We start from the raw sequence: 21,401 nt of genomic DNA on the forward strand, positions 1-21,401 counted from the left end.
TTGGAAGAAAAGTTATGACCAACCTAGATAGCATATTAAAAAGCAGAGACATTACTTTGCCAACAAAGGTTCATCTAGTCAAAGCTATGGTTTTTCCAGTAGTCATGTATGGATGTGAGAGTTGAACTATAAAGAAAGCTGAGCACCAAAGAATTGATGCTTTTGAACTGTGGTGTTGGAGAAGATTCTTGAGAGTCTCTTGGACTGCAAGGAGATCCAACTAGTCCATCCTAAAGGAAATCAATCATGAATATCCATTGGAAGGACTGATGTTGAAGCTGAACCTCCAATTCTTTGGCCACCTGATGCGAAGAACTGGCTCATTTGAAAAGACCCTGATGCTGGGAAAGATTGAAGGTGGGAGGAGAAGGGGATGACAGAGGATGAGATGGTTGGATGGCATCACCGATTCAATGGACATGGTTTGGGTGGACTCTGGAAGTTGGGATGGACAGGGAGGCCTGGCGTGCTGCGGTCCACGGGGTTGCAAATGGTTGGACATGACTGAGCGACTGAACTGAACTGAACTGAACTGAACATAGTATGTGCTTAGTAAATGATAGAGATCATCACTACACTCTAAAATGGGATAGAGAAGTGCAAGAAAGGCAGAGCATAAATATGAGGAATAAATGAGATCATTCATATAAATCTTTTAGATAGGATAATTTTATTTCCTAAATAACTACTAGCTTTTCTACTTTACCAGTTTCAATTTGATCTATTCATCTCTTCATGCTCTCTAGTCACTGACCAACCCACTTAATCTCCTATGCCCTCCAAGTCTGAGGTATTTCTGAAAGAAAATCTGGTTTCAATGTATCTTCAACTGTATCTGGTAATAACATAAATCTAGGATCCCGGAGTAGACACAAGTCCCTGATGGGCAGGTTTTGGAGGAGAATAAACTATTATATTTTATGATGAATAAAAAAAGAAAATGAGGGTGGTTAGGTGTGCTATTTCCCCAAGTTGCTGCTGTATAACCATACTCAGAAAAGAAAAAAGGAACCATTGGCACAGAGGTGCACAGAAAACATTACGGGTTCTCCTATCATGTACAGCCCTCAGAATAACAAGCATTTACCACATAGTTGGTTATTTGATTTTAAACAGCAAGTAATCAAGACTTAACTTACTGAAGGAGTTGACGGTGATATTTAACTTCAGGGATGAATGTTGTATACTTTTCTATAGTCTGCCAAGATGTTTCTTCAAGGGCCAAAGAATAATGGAAGGAAGAAAAGGAAGGAAGATCAGAAGAAAGGGAGGGAGGAAAGAAGGGAAGGAGGAGGGAAAAGACAGAGATAAAGCAGGGGAAAGCAGGAGCAGGGCTCTGTGTGAAGAGGTGGTATATTAAGTATTTCAGATCCAGTAAGGAGTATTACTAAGATAAAAATTCATGGATCAAATGAACATTAAATAAAGGCTGTGAAACAGTCTCCTTGAGCTGATGAACTTATAGACTGACCACAGACTCACTGACCACACCACATTCAGATAGCTTTAAGAATTTATTTCAGAATGCATTTTGCTAGGCCTTGAGCAAACACAAAAAGAGATATCATTAAAAAGCCAAATAAGGACATAAAATAGAATACTAAAAATATTCTGTAAACCAAAGAGAAGACAGGAAAGTGGAAACAGAAGAAGGGCATCTATGAAAACCCCAAACTTAACATCATACTTGGGTAGTAAAGGACCAAGTGCTTTCCTGTCAAGATAAACAGCAAGGCCAGTATGTCCAATCTCACTCCTTCTATTCAATGTTATAGACGGTCCCAGTTATGGCAAAAGGCAAATAGAGAGAGACAGACAAACAGATAGTGAATAGGAAAAAATAAAACTGTCCTTACAGATAAGATCAATTGCCTATGTAAAATACACTAAGAAATCTACTAAAAGATACTTGAACTAATAACCGAGTTTAGTAAGGTTATAGGATATAAGATAATTATTCAAAAATCAATTTAATTTTCAAATACTATTCCAATAACTGGAAAATAAAATTTTAAATACCACTTACAACGGCATAAAAAGCATAAAGCACTTGACAGAAAATTTAATGGGAAGAAACAAAAATTCTACAGTGAAAACTTTAAAACATAGCTGAAAGATAATTCAAAAGATTTGAATAAATAGAGAAGTAAATATGATACTGGATTGGAAGACTCATTGTAAAATGCCCTTTGTCCTAAGATTCATCTATATATTCAATCCAATCTTAATCAAATTCCCAACAAGTTTGCATTTTTCGTTTGTTTGTTTTTTTGCTTCAGTTCAAATTGAAAAGATGATTCTAAAATTGTATATGGAAGTATAAAAAGCCTAGAATAATCAAAACAATTTTGAAGAATCTGGATGATTTACACTTCCCGATCTTAAGATAAACTATAAAATTACATAATATGAAGTAATAGAGTCTATTGTCATAGGGGAAAGATACATAGATCAATGGAATAGAACAGCCATTCCAGAAACTGACCCAAAGATACAAGGACAATTAGTTTTCAACAACAATCCAAAGGCAATTCAGTGCAAAAAGGACAATCTTTTCAACAAATAGTGCTTGAATGGTTAAATATCATTTGCTAAGCAAACAAACAACCTCGAATACATAACTCACATTACATAGGAAAATTAACTCAAAATGGGTCATAAACATAAATGTAAAAGCCTCACACCAAAAGTCTTGCAGAAGAATCCGCATAAAATCCTCACAACTTTAGTAGACATAGATTTTTAAGCAACATAAAAAGAAAAAAAAGAAAATCTAGCCATGAAGGGAAAAAAGGACATATTATTGCTCTTCAAACAATACCATTAAGAAAAAGAAAAGGTCAGCTGCACACAGTGGGAGACAATATGTGCCATACATTTATCTGAAAAAAGACATAACTGTATGTAGAGTATATAACATATGACAATAATAAACAGAAATGAACAAGATGATTTCAATGGACACTTCACAAAAGAAATATATGAATTGCCAATAAGCATGTAAAAAAGTACTCAGTCGTACTAGTCATCAGGGACATGTAAATTAAAACAATAATGAGGCACAACCATTGGTGGCTAAAACGAAAAGATTGACGATACCAAGGATTGACAAAAATGTGGAGAAAGTAGAATTCTCTTTCATTGCAGATGGGAACATAAAATGATATAACCACTTTGGAAAAATAGCTGGAAATTTCTCATGAAATTAAACACAGCATTACTATAAGACCTAGAAATTCTACTCTTAGAATTTACTCAAGAGAACTGATAATCTAAGTCCACAAAATACTTATACAATAATTTCACAGCAGCTTTTTTCATAATAGCTAAAAACCATTAACAATCCAACTATCCAAAAACAAGTGAATGGATATCAAATTATGATACAGCCCTTACAATAGAAGACTATTCAGCAATGAAAAGAACTTCTTATAAACAGGATTATATGAACAAATTTGAGAAGCATTATGTTTCTCATGTAATAAGCCAGACATAAAAGAATGCACTGTGTTCCCATTCATATTTGCCTTTTGAATAGGCAAAATGAATACACAGTGATAAGCACAAGGTCTGCAGTAGTCGAGATGGAAGGTGGGGAAGCCCCTATAAAGGGACACCGGGACACCTTCTGAGACGATAAAAGTGTTCTATATTTTGCATGGAGTGGTGATGACATGGGTATACACACTTGCTAAAACTATGAATGAATTTTACTACATGGAATTACAAAATAAAAGTCTATGGGTTATTAAAAGGGTGAAAGTTCTGTTAAAAGATAAGTTGAGTTCTCTGAAGGATATCCAATAAATAATTTGGATATCTAACATTTAATAAATAAAGTTAAAACAGAGAAAGAAAAAATATTTTGAAAGTACATATTTTATAAATATTAAACGATATAATATTTAATGTTAACATTTTTAGTTTTTATGAGATTCATGTCTGTAATTTAACAGAGAGAAAAACAGTGGTTCTCTAAATTTATTTGTTTCTTAAAAGGTTACTAAGTGCTTTTACCTAACACTGGAACATGTACAATGTTCATATGACAGTGTAAACTGCTCTTTGTAAAATAACATGATATTGATAAGTATGAGTAGGCTTATGTTTATAGGCAGTGTAATGAGAATATGCTAGACTTTGGCTTCCTACTATGCTTTGCAATAAAGCACAAATAATTAAAGTTAAATATATTCCCATAAAAGGATATTCACATATTGTCATTATGCTTCTTACATCAATACAAGATCCAAACATGTAAATGCCTTTTATTTATTTCTCACATACCCAAAAGGAAACTTAAGCCCAATGGCGGTTTGCCCTTTATTACGGTCTAACAATACTGACAAACTGATGAAAAAGAAAAGTAGATTTCTTCCATCTAATATATTCAACTGAAGTAGCAGTGAAAAGCACATCTCTGAAGATCAAAGATAGCTATTAGTAGGCCTCTCACAGCTTTCTTTCTGATCAACTTCAAAAAAAAAAAAGTAAAGGAAGAAAAGAAAGTATATAAATGTCTTCCATGGATGACCATAAAATCACAAAGTCATATTTTTCTAAAAATGACAATGTAGGTCTGCCTCTACTAAGCACTTTTAAATAAGTTTTAGTAACATAGCATTCAGTTCATTATCAAAGGGGAAATTCAGAAACATGGAGAATCCTCCAACTCCAAAAGCAATGATGCTATCATCACATATGATTTGGGTGACAGGACAAGGATAAACTGATCCTGTGGCTAGAAAAGTGTGTCTCCTAGGGAGACTCTAGATTATGAGTAGCTGTTCTACCACCTCCCTGCTTTGTCTTGTGAGATAACTAATGGGATTTCGTTGCTTAGTTGCTCAATTGTGTCTGACTCTTTGCAACCCCGTGGACTGTAGCACACCAGGCTTCCCTGTCCTTCACCATCTCCTGGGGTTTGCTCAAACTCATGTCCACTGAGTCAGTGATGCCATTCAATCATCTCGTACTCTGCCATCCCCTTCTCCTCCTGCCTTCAATCTTTCCCAGCATCAGGGTCTTTTTCTAATGAGTGAGCCCTTTGCAACAGATGGTCAAATAATTGGAGCTTCAGCTTCAGCATCAGTTCTTCTAATGAATATTCAGGATTGATTTCCTTTAGGATTGACTGCTTGGATCTTCTTGCAGTCCAAGAGACTCTCAAGAGTATTCTCCAGAACCATAGATCAAACTTATGTGATTAGCCAGTCATATTCATGAGCAACCTTATAGGCAGAGCTTTCTGAAATCATTTACAAAACTTCTGGGTCTGCATGAATCCCTATGACCTCAGATTTTCTAATTAACCCTGGGACTGTCATCTGCTTCTACTGGCATATTTGGTTTAACAATCCTCACAATGAAGACCTGAGAGAAGATAAAATTACAGGTTCCATTTCTCCACTAGGAAAGAAAAAGTCTCCCTAACCCAAATCTAACATTCACCTACAATTTTCTGCTAGGTGGTCACAGTAATGACTTTTTTCCCCATGTCGATGATCAATTCTAATGAATATGGATACAAGCTGAATCACTAAAGCAGCTATTGTAAAATTGTATTTGAATATCAGTAATTCTATTTTAAATCTGGCACAGTCATGGCCCTTTAGAGCAATTATGAACTTTTCACAGAAAATGTTTCATTTTATCTTCCCCAACTATATGAAACAGCCAGACATTCTAACCTTCACTTCTTAGAGATGAAGGTACAGATAAAGGAGCTGAGGCTCCGGGAGGTTAGGCTCTGAAAATCACTTAGTTCAGACAAAGCAAAGATAAAATTCACATCCAAGTCCTTCCTTTCCAAATCCTGTGTTCTTTAAAATCCCTGGTTTCTTTAAGCATGGAATGTCAATTTAGAAATGAAGAGAGGACTTCCTTGGTGGTCCAGTGGTTAGGACTTCACCTTCCAAAGCAGAAGGTGGGGGTTCTATTCCTGGGTTGGAAGCTAAGACACCACATGCTTGGAGGCCAAAAACCCAAAACATAAAAAAACAGAAGCAGTACTGTAACAAATTCAATAAAGACTTATAAAAATAATAGAAATGAAGGTGAGTAGGAAACTAAGAATATCGCAATTAAATGTCTTATTTAGCATGTTTATTCTAAGAACTAAGAAATATAATAAATAAGATAAATCAGGCTTCCCTGCTGGTCCAGTGGTTAAGAATCCACCTTGAAATGCAAGGGACCCCTATACGTAGTCCAGGAAGATCCCACATGCATGGGGCAACTAAGCCTGAGTACCATAACTACAGAGCCTGGCTCCAGAGCCTGAGAGTTGCAAGTACTGAGCCTCCGTGCCACAACTCCTGAAGCCTGTGCACCTGGAGCCCATGCTCTGCAACATGAGAAGCCACTGCAGTGAGAAACCCACACACCTCAACAAAGAGTATTCCCTGCTCACTGCAACTAAAGAAAGCCCACATGCAGCAACAAAGACCCATCACAGCCAAAAAATAAAATAAATCTCAAAAAAAAAAAAATAATAAGATAAATCTACTGAGCTGGAGAGTGGTAGGAAACCCATACATACAGCAAAAAATATTAGAAAATACTGACCAATGAGAAAGTAAATCTTTAAAAGATCAATAAACTTACTAAAAACCTTTTACAGAGGGAAAATATCTGAATATCTCAAAGCAGAAAACACAGAAAGAATCAGAGAGGCTTGTGACTTGCCCCAAGCTTTCCAAGTTAGCAGCAAGGTTGGGACCAGAACCAAGGCTCTGACTATACCTTCAGCTGTCCTTTCACCAAATCATAGAAAACACTTTCCATCATGAGGAGTTACAGCCCAATCCACTATGAGATCTCAGTTGTAACTCTAGTAATTTATGTCCTAAGACATGACTTTCAGAATCTCTGATGAACTGCCATGTTTCATTAGAACCATCTGAATAGATTGCTAAAAACCTACCCTAGACCTATGCAACTCAGATTCCCTGGTGGCTCAGAGGGTAAAGAATCCGCCTGCAATGCAGGAGACCTGGGTTCAATCCCTGGGTTGGGAAGATTCCCTGGAGAAGGGCATGGCTACCCACTCCAGCAATCCTTCCAGGAGAATTCCATGGACAGAGGAGCCTGGTGTCTACAGTCCATGGGATTGCAAAGAGTCGTACATGACTGAGCAACTAACACACACTCTGGTACCTGAACTTTTAATAAGAAAACCCTACCTCAAGTTTCCAATGAATGCTCAAGTTTGAGAACACTGCTCTACTGGACTGAAGTTTTAAAACAGAAACAGAACACTCTCTATTCATGTCTTCTAAAGAAACCCTTGTTTGCCCTTCTGTTAATCATTTCTTGACTTCTCACTCTTAGATGTCTCTTCTGTGCTCAATTCCAGGGTGATGGATGAAAAACAGCACTAAACACCTGCCCGCAAAGTGAATCAACTGTGCATATACAAATATCTACCTTTTCTTAGATTCTTTTCCCATATGGATCATTAGAGTATTGAGTAGAATTCCCTGTGCTATTGTCTATTTTATATATAGTATGTATATATGTCAATCTCAATCTCCCATTTATTCCACACTTTTAACAAATGTAGGTAGCAATCTAATAAGATAATGTCATGATCCACTAAGGAATCATGACTGTTTCAATATCTGAAAAACACTAGACTGGACATTATACAGCTTTCATTTAATGTTAAAGTGGAAAGTGTGTCAGGTACATTTCTCTCTTCTTTCTTAAATCCTCTTAAAGTCCTTTCGGTAGGATCATAGTAATGTATATGCAGTAGATGTTAACAGAAAATAAAATTACAGTTAAAAAACTAAAGGTAACTAATCAATTATATTCTCTCAGAATTAAAATGTTTTGTACTTTAAATTAACAAATATTTAAAATCCAGTTTCATAAATCAGTTGCTAAGATATCCTTAAGGGTTTCTATCCGCAAAAATTTTCTTGTTAGTTCTTTGTCTCTCTTACCCCAGGCACATCTGGATGGAGGCAGAAACAGTGATGAGAGAAGGAGTCAAAGTAATGACCAGAAGTCAATCTCTTTCCACCCAAACACATACTTAGGGGCTGACATCATAGCCCCATGGTACAAACTACAGATGGGAAAGTAACTGGATTCAAGTCAGGAAATTTAACTTTTATCAGATGAAGACAGGAAAGGCTTGAACAGAGAAACTCACACCTGTAGAGCCGAAGGACTAAAAGCCAACAATCCAACACCATCAAGATTGTGATTGCTCTAAAAATAACTTTTGCTAAAGCAATAAATAAGATGAAGACCACCAACTGAGCTTCCATTGACACTTCTCCCTGGTACTATTGCACCCTGCAGACAACATCAAAAATAATATGATAGCTGAAAAGAAAGCACCCCACCACCTTGCTATTTCCAGGTGGGCGGCTCACTCAGACTCCGGCTGCCTGGACCCCCAGGTCAGTCTCCTGAGTCCAGCCCTTCCCTGAGCAGTCCTGCGGGGGCCCCTCAACAATTCATGAGGGCCAGCCACACATACCCTCGTCTATGGGAAACTGAGACGGGCTCCAAATGGTAAGATGAGGGGCCATATGGCTTCCTGGAAACAATCATCAGGTTGCTCTTTAGAATATTTGCCTGTGGGAGTCAGACCGATGAAATCATCCAGCAAAAGGCAGGCACACAGCGACCAGCCAGGCTCACTCAGGCTCAGCCAAGGAACAGAAAGCCAGCACTTCCTTGTCTGTGATTTCAGCCCTGTCTGGACTCAACAGCCAAGGTAGTGATTACCCTACAGGGAGGCCGACCAGAGTCTGCAGAGTTATCCACCCCAGAAAGCCCTTCTCTTTCCTCACCTGTGTTTCCCTTTGTTTATCAGTTTCCTGTTCTGTCCAGCAGGCTTCTTTCCTTTTTCACAATCTTCTTATTTTATCTGTCTCTTATCTTTCTCAATTAAAATGTATCATACTCCATGCCAGATTACCCCCATTGCACTAGATACTGCTTTACAAATCAGTGTGATTTTTAGCAGAGCTGTGTTAGTCACTGTAGCGGCACTGCGAGCTGTTACAAAGATTTCCGTAATATTTTAGGAGGTCCCACGTGCATCGTTTGTTATCTAAGTTACAGCTAGTTTATTCATGCAGCAAATTAAACTTGTGTTCACAGTTGATTAAAGGCAGAAGACATCCCAAAGATCATCAAATCCAACCCCTTAATTTTACAGATGAGAAGACTATGGCCCAGAGAGTTCAAGTGACTTGCTCCAAATCTGAATCTAATATTCAGCTGTGGTTTGGGCCAAATATATGAGGCAGATAAAACCACAGGAGTATGGAAAATTGTGTGCATACTAGGATTTCTTGAAAAGCCAGTTTTGGTCAGTGGATGTTAAAAATCTGAACCAAGTCCAGTAAATATGTCAATCATATAATGTAACCTACTGGAATTGCCAGGGATTCAATTTCTCAGGTGCTGGAGCTAAATAATAAACTGCCTTGAGAGTGGGACCCACAGGAGAGAACGGTGTATAGCTTTCTCACAGTTGGGATCCTGGAGAAATCTAAAGCCATGCTTCTAAAACAGAACTTGAACTACTAGAATGCAGCCTGAAACAAAGAATCAGGGTCAGATGCTCTGAGAAGAAACAAGTGAGAAACTGAGAGGGACTCCAAGTAGATTAACTTACCTTTTTTTTTTTAAAGGGAGTGGGGGCTTTAAAATATGAGAGCCTGGGGTTTCTGGATGCAGGAGTGTCAGCAGGAGCGCATATGGCACAATGAAACACTCTCAGTACTTTCTTAAGCAACAAAGAATTGCATGCTTCTGGGACAATTCAAAGGTGTGAAATGCTTGGGAGACTTAGTCACATACCCCCATATGTCATAACTGCACAGTATTTTGTTCCATGAGCTATCTTTCTAAATACTATGCAAAAGGAAAACCCAGACTCCCTAAAAACGTGTATATCCCAGTGGCAACATGAACCTAAGAAAACACGTTTATTGCTGCTGTTTGGTCGCTAAGGCTTGTCCAACTCTTTATGACACCATGGACTATAGCCTTCCAGGCTCCTCCGTCTATGGGATTATCGAGGCAAGCACACAAGTGGGCTGCCATTTGCTCCTCCAGGGGATCTTCCTGACCCAGGGATCGAACCCACATCTCCTGCATTGGCAGGCAGATTCTTTACTGCTGAACCACCAGGGAAGCCCTAAAACCCATAGTTTCTGGGGCCAGCTAGGAACATCTCTGGTTTACCTATGACCTCAAAGACCCTGCTGGCAAATGGTGCTTGTTTCCTACACTGCATTGACAAAGAGCAAAGTAATGATGAGAATTAAGTAATAGAAAAATATAATAAAAGGAATAAATGCTGAAAAGTTTCCATTTCATTAGGTCAAATTTAGAAATGTATATTCTAACAAGAAAACTTCCATTTTCTGCCATAGAATTCCATGTAGTGTAATGGTTTCTAACTCTGTTTTTGTCCTTTTTCTAATTTCTTAAATTTTTGGTCTCTTTGGTAACATTTAATTTTGATAGAAATTTAAATTCAACAGAAAAGTTGTTAGGAATAGTTCCCAAATTCCTTTCACTTAGATTTACTACATACGTATATTTTGCTCCCATTGCTTCATTATTCCTAAAAACATAAACATTTTCTTACACAACCATAGTACAATTACCAAAATTAGAAGATTTAACACTGATAAAATACTCTTATCATTACTCTATGTTTAACATGAAAGCCACTTAAGTCACTACACTTTATTATAAAAGCATCTTTCTTTATATAGCACAAATTTTGGCATAAACTATTCTTATGGTACTATTTAGTAAGAAAGTAAGTGAAACCAAGCATACAATGCTGTTTTCTCACCTGCTGAGGCATCAGTTGCTTCATAGTTTATTAGAAAGCCTTCATAAGCAAGGTCAGAGTCAGCCACAAATGTAAGCCTTACTGAGTTGTCATTACTGGTAAGAGAGGGCGGAATAGATTTTCCACAATATCTATTTGGAACCAAGAAAGAACACAGATTTAAAAACTTTCAGGATGCTCAGAATGACATACCCCAAATTCAGTTCAGTTCAGTTCAGTTCAGTCGCTCAGTCGTGTCCGACTAGGACATGTTAAAAAAACACAATAATAATATCCTATATTAACCTTAAAAAACAAATTTATTTCAAGCACAAAGCATATACAAAGTTGCTAAAGATCATCCAAACTCACAGCTACTTCCTTTAGACGGTTTTATGTATGTGCCTAAGTGTGTGACATGTCATATAACATAATTTTAATGAAATTAGAAATTCTGAGCTACAGTAGGTAACCATATAGCATATTAATGAACTTATTAATAAAAATATAATAAACATACTTATACAACAAAGGAAAATCATGTATTATAAACTCATAGCACAGACTCTAGAGTCAGCTCTATCCCTTACAGGCTTTATGATTTTGGACAGATGTCTCAGTTTTCCCATCTATAAAATGGGGATGGTGATATGACGTACTTCAAAGAGTTGTCCTGCGAATTGTATGAGTTAATACACTGTATATAAGGAACTTAGAACAGTGTCTAGAATAGTTAGCCTTATACAGGTGAACTCTACTATCTTTACAATACTGGTCCCTGCAGAGGTAAGAGTTTGATTGTTAATCCATAGCGAATTTTTGCTGAAGAAAGCAATTTTTACTCGGGAAACCCATTCTATAAGACATCATGTTGTGAGCTCTTATCTAGAAACACTTGTGAGAGAAATGACTAGAAAATCAAAATCTCAATTCAAAGAACACTTGGTAAAAGCAAAGGAATGACAGGAGGAAAAAATAGAAACCAAAATAAGACAAAGTATTAAACATGGGAAATGGATGAGTTAATTTCTGAGGCAGAAAAAGGAGGGAAAATGGTGTATAATACCATTTCAGTGTAAAAATGATTTAATATCTTAATCAAAACAAAGGTAGATGAATTAATATTCTATATGTCTCTCTTTTGAACAACAACAATAACAGTTTATATCATTCAGCAAAAAATAGGTAATTTTCAGTGATTAGGAGTCAAGTACCAACCATAAAAAAGAAGGAATTTTAAAAGTTTAAAGATTAAGACAAGGAAGAGCAAAAAAATGAAGAGGGAGAATAAAGTTAGGGGAAAAAATAAGTGTAAGAAAACAATGGATAAGGAAAAAAATGTTTAAAAAATGGATGAGGAAAAAGAAAATGAAATACAAAAAAAGGGGGGAAAGGGAATCAAGAGATATCTATGCCCAACAAAGATGTAATAACAGGGGCTAGATTTACATAATCTTGTTTTCTGAAACAACTGAAAACCTGGACAAAATAGATAAAAACAATGGTTCTCAAGACACTAGATATCAAGCAGTGGAAGACAATACCTCTTCAGAGACAGGAGACAAGTGAATAACAATGATCAAACTGTTTCTGAGTAACTTAACTGCATCCAAAAACAAAACCCAAGAATACTTAGAGTAATACAGTAGTGTCTGGTACACAAACACAAAACTGAAAATGTCTGTCATCCTATCAAATATTGGTGTTCAGTCGCTAAGTCGTGTCTGACTGTTTGTGACCCCATGGACTGCAGCACACGGGGCCGCTCTTAGTCATGTGCACTGAGTCAGTGATGCCATCCAACCATCTCATCCTCTGTTGCCCCCTTCTCCTCCTGCCCTCAATCTTTCCCAGCATCAAAATCCTTTCCAAAGAATTGGGAATATCAAGTATTACCAACTATGAAAAGAAGGAGGAAAGTATAACCCATATTGAGAAGAAAACTTCCTCAATCATACTATAGCGAGAAGGACTGAATCAGCAAAGACATCAAAATTTTATAACTGTATCCCACCAATTTAAGATGCTAGAAGGAAAAAATTAATATGTAAAGTAGGGATGTGAAATAAAAGATGGCCTGACATGAATTTCCAGAAGTGAAAATTACAATGTCTGTGATGGAAAAATGTACTTGGTAGGATTGATAGCAGAATAGACATTATAGAAGAAAAGATTGGTGCATTTGAATATAGAGCGATACTTTCCAAAATGAAATGCACAAAGACAAACTCAAATAAACAGAGTATCAGTGAGTTGTGGGACAGTATCAAATGGCCTAAGATAGGTGCAATTAGAGTTCCAAGGGCAAAAGAGACTAAAAAAGCACTTCAAGAACTAACAGCCCCCAAATTTTCAGATTTCATTAAACTATTAATCCTCAGACTAAAGGAACTCAACAAAATATGCTGACTGAGAAAAGTCAGATGAAAAATGAGTACATACAGAATGATTCTGCTTTTATACAATTTCAGATACACAAACTGACTTACAGTGATAGAAAGCAGTGCAATGATTTCCTGGGGCTGGGGAAGAGGGGCAGAAATGAAGACTTATAGAAGGTTTGAAGGCAGGAAGAAGGTGTGAAGGTGATGGATATGAGCACTGTTTTGATTTTGGTGATGCCTTCATGGGTATATCCTCATGTCAAAAGGTAATTACTAATGCCCAAGGCTACACGGAAAAAGAAAGAGCGTTCCAGAAAAACATCTATTTCTGCTTTCTTGACTATGCCAAAGCCTTTGACTGTGTGAATCACAATAAACTGTGGAAAATTCTGAAAGAGATGGGAATACCAGACCACCTGACCTGCCTCTTGAGAAATCTGTATGCAGGTCAGGAAACAACAGTTAGAACTGGACATGAAACAACAGACTGGTTCCAAATAGGAAAAGGAGTACGTCAAGGCTGTATATTGTCATCCTGCTTATTTAACTTATATGCAGAGTACATCATGAGAAACACTGGACTGGAATCAAGAAAAGCTGGAATCTAGATTGCCGGGAGAAATATGAATAACCTCAGATATGCAGATGACACCACCCTTATGGCAGAAAGTGAAGAGGAACTAAAAGGCCTCTTGATGAAAGTGAAAGAGGAGAGTGAAAAAGTTGGCTTAAAGCTCAACATTCAGAAAATGAAGATCATGGCATCTGGTCCCATCACTTCATGGGAAATAGATGGAGAAATAGTGGAAACAGTGTCAGACTTTATTTTTTGGGGCTCCAAAATCACGCAGATGGTGACTGCAGCCATGAAATTAAAAGACGCTTACTCCTTGGAAGGAAAGTTATGACCAACCTAGAGAGCATATTCAAAAGCAGAGACATTACTTTGCCAACAAAGGTCCATCTAGTCAAGGCTATGGTTTTTCCTGTGGTCATGTATGGATGTGAGAGTTGGACTGTGAAGAAGGCTGAGTGCCAAAGAATTGATGCTTTTGAACTGTGGTGTTGGAGAAGACTCTTGAGAGTCCCTTGGACTGCAAGGAGATCCAACCAGTCCATTCTGAAGGAGATCAGCCCTGGGATTTCTTTGGAAGGAATGATGCTAAAGCTGAAACACCAGTACTTTGGCCACCTCATGCAAAGAGTTGACTCATTGGAAAAGACTCTGATGCTGGGAGGGATTGGGGGAAGGAGGAGAAGGGGACGACAGAGGATGAGATGGCTGGATGGCATCACTGACTCGATGGACGTGAGTTTGGATGAACTCCGGGAGTTGGTGATGGACAGGGAGGCCTGGTGTGCTGCGATTCATGCGGTCGCAAAGAGTCGGACACGACTGAGCGACTGAACTGAACTGAACTGAAGGCTACACAGTAGTGAACAATGATATAGAAAAGGTCACTGAGAAGTGTGTTGATCTCACTTATTTTTTATAACACAACATGGTGGATGTTAACATCTTCTACAGAAGCAGGAACACAAGAAAGCAGGAAACTTTCATGTTAAAAAGCAAAAAATAAACTATTCTCACCTCCCAAGAGATGTCTGAGAACCAGTGTCATAAACTTCTAGATAGTCCTTTGTGCAATTGTAATGAAACTCCAGATGAAATTCTCTGAATCTCAGATGAATCAGGTGACCAGGTTGGACTATGATATGCCAGGTACAACTGATGCCATGGGGGTAGATATTTGGATGGCCAGGACTTTGAATGCTTCCGGTTGACTCTGTAAGAACTTTTCCACATGCTGTTGAAATAAAAATAATAATAATTATCCAAGTTATTTTTAATTCTGATTAAAATTAGAACCAACAAGCTACCTGGAATTCCAAATAAAAATAATCTGATCATAACCTCTTAAAAGGTCAAAAAGGAAAAGTTTCCTTTTGTGCCACCTAGGATAACCTAAATTTCTCTCTTATTAGTAGGTATCAATAAACCACTGAGATGTGCTGATTAGGAAATATATATTTCCTTTGCCTTTAAGTGTACTTTAAAATTTTTACAGCGTAGGTGACTACGCACCTCCAGTATAGAATGATTTTCTATAATAATATATTTCCATTGTTCACTTATTCTCATACAAGCCCCAAAGGCAAAGTAGAAGAATCACTTACCCAAAGCTGCACTGCTAAATTCAGCCACAAAACCATGGTTGTCAGCAGAAGAACTTTTCACGAATATGACATGAAGAGAGTTGTACACGGATGTTATAAACGAAGGGATGTCTGCACCACAATGCTTTTCATTTTTCAGAGAACCCAAAATGGAACTGCTGCCAACCTAAGTAAAAAAGATATGTTCAAATTTATTCTCCTAGATATTTATTTTGGAAAACTTCTTCAAGAATAATTTTTAATAAAATCTATTAATATAGTAAAAATCAATTTGAGAATAGTTTAGTTGCCCTAAAAGAAACTCCATCCCCATCCGCCTCAAGCCCCAGCCCCACAAAGCCATTATTCTGTTTTCTATTTCTATAGATTCCCTCTTCTGGACATTGCAAATAAATGGAATCATACAATATGCAGTCTTTCGTAACTAGCCCCTTTCACTTCGCATAGCGTTTTCAAAGTTCATCCATGTTGTAGTGTGTATCATTACTGCATTTCTTTTTAATACCATATAATATTCCATTGCGTGGATATATCACATTTTATTAATCCACATATCAATTGATGGACATTTAGGTTGTTTCTACTTTCTGGCTACTATGAATAATGACTGTAGTCATTTAGGTACAACTTTTGTGTGAATGTACATTTCATTTTCCTTCAATGTATACCTAGAAGTGGAATTGCTGGATCAAATGATAACTCTATGTCTAACTTTTTGAGGAACTGTCAATTGTTTTCCATGACAGCTGTTCCATTTACATGTTCACCAGTGGTGGGAAAGTGTAAAAGGGTTCCAATTTCAACACTGGTTATGATCTGACTTCTTGATTATAGTCATCCTAGTGGTTGTGAAGCAGCATCTCATTGAGGTTTGATTTGTATTTCCCTGATGATCAGTGATGTTGAGTATCTTTTGTACATCTTCTTTAAATAAATACATAAATTCATATTCTTTGCCCATTTAAAAATTATTTATTTTTAATTTCAGTGAAGTTCAAATTTTTCAGTTTTTCTTTTGTTGTATTTTTTGTGTCAGATCTAAGAAGGCTTTGCCTAACCCCAAATCATAAACACTGACTCCTTGTTTTCTTCAAGAGTTTCATGATTTTAGCTCCCAAATTTAGGTCGGTGATCCATTTTGAGTTAATTTTTTTGTATGGTGTAAGGAAAGGCTCCAGTTTCCTAATTTCATTTGTGCATATTCAACACTACTTGAAAAAACCATTTCTTCCCATTGAAAGTCTTGGCGCTCTTTTCAAAAATCAATTGATCATAAAGATATAGCAATTTATTTCTGGATTTTCTGTTCTGTTCCATTGCTCCATATTTTTATTCTTACTTGAAGAATACATGTAATATCCTCAGTTGATTATTATAGCTCTGTTCTAAGTTTTAAAGTCATAATTATGACTCCTCCAATGTTGCTCTTTTTCAAGAATGTTTCTGGCTATTCTGGTTCCCTTGCATTTCCATAAGAATTTTACAATCAACTTATGAGCTTCTGTGAAAATTCCCACTGGGACTTCAGTAGAGACTGAATTGAATCTTTAGATAAATTTAAGTAGTATTGTCATTTTAACAACATTAGTTCTTGTAATCCATTAATTTGAGATGTCTTTCTATTTATTGAGGTCTTTTATTTCCTTCCTTTGTAGTTTTCAAGAGTATAGATTTTAGATGTCTCTTTAAAGCTATAGTCCTCAATGTTTATTCTTTTTTATGCTATTGGAAATGAAATTGTTTCCTTGATTTAATTTTCAAACTGTTCATTGCTAGTGTATAAAAAAGATACGACTATCATATTTTGATCTTGTATCCCACAACCTGCTGAATTTATTAGTTTTGATATTTTATGTGTATGTGTGTGCATTCCTTAAGATTTTCTATAGACAACACTATCTGTGAATTGAAATAATCATGTTTCTTCCTTTCCATTCTAGATGCATTTTATCTCCTTTCCTTGCTTATTGTCCTAACTAGAATTTCCCGTATAATGTTGAAAACACATGGTAAGAACAAACATCTTTGCCTTTTTACTGATGACACAGAGGCAAAGTATTTAATGTTTATTATTAAAAATGATGTTAGCTTTATACACTGTTGGATTCATTTAGCTAGAATTTTGTTAAGAATTTTGCATCATTTATACAGAGTGAAGTAAGCCAGAGAGAAAAACACCAATACAGTATACTAACACATATATATGGAATTTAGAAAGATGGTAACGACAACCCTGTATGCGAGACAGCAAAAGAGACACAGATGTATAGAACAGTCTTTTGGACTCTTTGGTGGGGGGATGCTTTGGGAGAATGGCATTAAAACATATATAATATCATATAAGAAACGAATCGCCAGTTCAGGTTCGATGTAGGATACAGGAAGCTTGGAGCTGGTGCACTGGGATTACCCAGAGGGATGGCATGGGGAGGGAGGTGGGAGTGGGGTTCAGGATGGGGAACACATGTACACCCGTGGCGGATGCATGTTTATGTATGGCAAAACCAATACAATATTGCAAAGTAAAAAAAAATAATAATAATAATAAATAAATTAAAAAAAAAGAATTTTGCATCTATATATTTTTTATAGATGCCCTTTATCAGATTAAGGAAGTTACGTTCTGTTCTTGGTTTGTTGAGTGTTGTTTCATGAATAGATACTGAACTTTGTCAAATGCTTTTTATTTGCATCTATTGAGGTAATTATGTGGTTATTTTCCCCCTTTATTTTATACTGACTATTTTTGGATGTATAGCAGCCTTGCATTTCTGGGCTATATAATCCTCTTTATATGCTGCTGGATCCAGTTAGCTAGAATTTTGTTAAGGATTTTGCATCTATAAACTAGTTTTGTTTCATGTAACTGAGTGAGAATAACATGACATAATATTTTTAATAACATCTAATCAAATGCAGATATTCAAGTGTTTTACTCTCACCTCGACATAATCTGTATCACAGTGGGCAGAACCTCCCATGTCAAAGGCAGTGAAGTTGAGAAGAACCACTTGACTTTGGGGCTGGCGGATGGTCCACACACAGACCCTTTCTCCTGGATACACATTAGGGTAAAAGGGCGAGCGAATGATCCCCTCTCCAGTCAATTCTCCTCCGCAAGCTGTGAGTATGAAAACAACAGTAGTATTTGTCCAGAGATAAATGACTGTTGCCCTCAATTTTATTGCAGAGTTTCACCCTGCATAAAGATATAATGCAATGTGACCTTACAATTAGAATTTTCCCCTTACTACTCGAGGACACAGAATGACTAAAATATTTCAAGAAATGAAAATGTTACAATCATGCAAATGAGACATTTAAAAATTAAATTTTCTTACCCACTTGATAAACAGCACTGAAACTAGCTCTGACAACAGAAGCATCCATTTTAAGCCTGATCCAGATACTGTTAGTAATGGATTTAATGTGAGAGAGGGTTTCATTGGCACAGACTTTTCCAAGTAAGGTTTGATCATCTCGAACCTAAAGAGAAAAATAAAATTGATCTGTAATCCTAATCAAGAAACTAATCAACAAAGAAAAAGAATAAAAAAGAAAATGAGCACAAATACAAAAAATTGAAAATGACAAAGGTGATAAAAATACACAGATTCTGAAAAACTTGTATAATAATTTTAGGGACAACACTATATTAATATAGTTGAATGTTTGAAACGTTTGTCCCCAGAAAAATCTAAATTACTAAAATTATCTCAAGAAGGAGAAAAATAAAATCTGAGTAGATAATAAGTCATGGATAAAACTTAAAATATTACAAATAATTAGTTTCCCCCAAAAAAACTTTCTAGAAGATGCTCTACCTGGTAAATTAAATTAGACATTAAAGGAAAAGACAATTCCCATACATAATTTGTTCTAAAGAACCCTCAAACATGGAACAATTCCCAAATAATTATTCTCAGAATCATCTCACCAAAGCCCAACACAGATAATACAAAGGAAAACTATGAGTAGATCTCATCTATTAATATAGATACAAAAATCCTAAACAGTTCAAGAAAAATGAATTCACTTTCTTTGTAGGCTTATGTATCAAAACAAACATGAGGATAAGGGTGATGCAAGGACTATTAGAAATTATAAATTAAACTTGCCAATAGATCCAATAAGCTAAACTATTTTATCTCTATACGTGGCAAAAAGTGTCAGCATTTCTATTTATTAGAAGCAAAACTCTTAGAAAGTCAGGAGCAAAAAGAAGTGTCCTTTATATAATAAAGACCACCTATTTTAAGTCACAGAGAAGGCAATGGCACCCCACTCCAGTACTCTTACCTGGAAAATCCCATGGACGGGGGAGCCTGGTGGGCTGCCGTCTATGGGGTCGCACAGAGTCAGACATGACTGAGCGACTTCACCTTCACTATTCACTTCCATGCATTGGAGAAGGAAATGGCAACCCACTCCAGTGTTCTTGCCTGGAGAATCCCAGGGACGCGGGAGCCTGGTGGGCTGCCGTCTATGGGGTCGCACGGGGTCGGACACAACTGAAGCGACTTAGCAGCAGCATTTTAAATCAACAGTCAGTATCTTATAGTGTGGTGGCCATGAATCTGGTCTGTGGAGTCCTAAACTGTATTCAATTCCCACCTCTGTCGCTGGCAAACCTCCACACTTAATAACTTCGAACAAGCTACTAAATCTAAGCCACACTCAAGGAGCTGGATCAAATAGATGAAACCAACACGTGAATTCCTTAGCAAAATGCCTAGTTCTAGAAAAAGTGGACTAAAGAGTAACTGTTGCTATTCTTGACCTTTCAGAAGTTTCTCACTCAAATCAGAAATTCTTCTATGAATATACATAACTACTTTTGTTCTATAGAATTCTTTTGGAAGAGCTACCTGTCCAAACATAGCTCCACCCCCACAGCTAACATTATCAAGGTATCAACAAACACCAGCACCTGTGCCTGTGACGTCACTGTGAAAGAGTCGCCACTCACAGAAGCGCACAACAAGCAAGTGTATTTTTTTTTCCCCCAAAAGCATGACTGTCATGTTTGAGAATGTAGAGCGTGCTGATATTGCTTAACACAATGGTTCTCCATAGGTACCTCAACTGAACATTCTGGAAATCTGTGAAGGCAATTTTTGGCTTTGTTTTAATTACTAGCATGAAGGTGGTTGGGGTGCTATTGGCATTTAGTGGCTGGGGACTGGAGATACGAAACACCCTGAAATGTGAGAGACAGTCACACACAACAAGGGTTCTCCTGTGTCCTGTGTGTCCTTCTTTGCAGTGACAGTTATAAATGTAAAATCTACCTCGATTTTATATACCAGATGCAAAATACTTCTGCTCAGTTCTAGTTTGTACCAGATTTTCCAGGATTACAAGCAGAGTGTAAATCAAAAGAAGTTATTTTTTATTCCTGGAAATCTGTCAAGAATTGGTCACCATTTCAGAAAATTCATCTCCAACCCACATGGCCATGTCAGCTTGAGTTTTTAGTGTAGCATTCATATGGTTCAGGGAGCAAACAATTTATGACTTCATTCTGTCTTCAAGTGCAGCTTGCCCGGGCTTTTAACACACTGACATAAGTTCTTTTACTTTGCTTTAGTTCTCCTAAATCTTACACTTACAGATTTATTTACATAATGTATGTATACAATGTGAACTGATATCATCTATGAATTTCATTTCAGAATAGTATAATAGTCACACTGGAAGGTCTTGAAGTGTAGAGAACCACTGACTTAACCAAATACTCCGAACTCCCACAGAAAATTAGGGAATATTTCTCAGCAGAAATAACTTTTAAACTGAAAATTGAAAGAACATCCAGGTCAAGGGGAATGGACAGTAAAGGGAAGAGCTTACAAGTACCATAGCCAAAGCTGGTGGAGATATGGTAACATGTTACTCCCATCCTTAGCTGGTGGGAGTATAAATTTCTGGAAAGTAACTAGACAAATGTATCAAGAGTCTTGGAAATGTTCATAGTTTTGGACCTGGTAACTTCACTTCTAACACTCTGTCATAAGGAAATCATT

General features: G+C 36.8%; 1 protein-coding gene across 1 annotated transcript in view; it reads right to left on the reverse strand.

The window, feature by feature from the left end:
• The window catches only part of CUBN (cubilin (intrinsic factor-cobalamin receptor)), a 260,495-nt gene that overhangs the window by 192,366 nt on the left and 46,728 nt on the right, over positions 1–21,401 (reverse strand). Inside the window, exons 18-22 of the mRNA XM_010859974.1 lie at positions 18,720–18,864; positions 18,321–18,499; positions 15,379–15,544; positions 14,792–15,008; positions 10,838–10,968 (exon numbers count right to left, since the gene is read on the reverse strand). Of these exons, the coding sequence (XP_010858276.1) occupies positions 10,838–10,968; positions 14,792–15,008; positions 15,379–15,544; positions 18,321–18,499; positions 18,720–18,864 (838 nt within the window). The remainder of the gene's footprint in view (positions 1–10,837; positions 10,969–14,791; positions 15,009–15,378; positions 15,545–18,320; positions 18,500–18,719; positions 18,865–21,401) is intronic.

This window comes from Bison bison, unplaced genomic scaffold, assembly GCF_000754665.1.
Source record: "Bison bison bison isolate TAMUID 2011002044 unplaced genomic scaffold, Bison_UMD1.0 scf7180017864461, whole genome shotgun sequence".
In the NCBI taxonomy this organism is placed as follows: domain Eukaryota; kingdom Metazoa; phylum Chordata; class Mammalia; order Artiodactyla; family Bovidae; genus Bison; species Bison bison.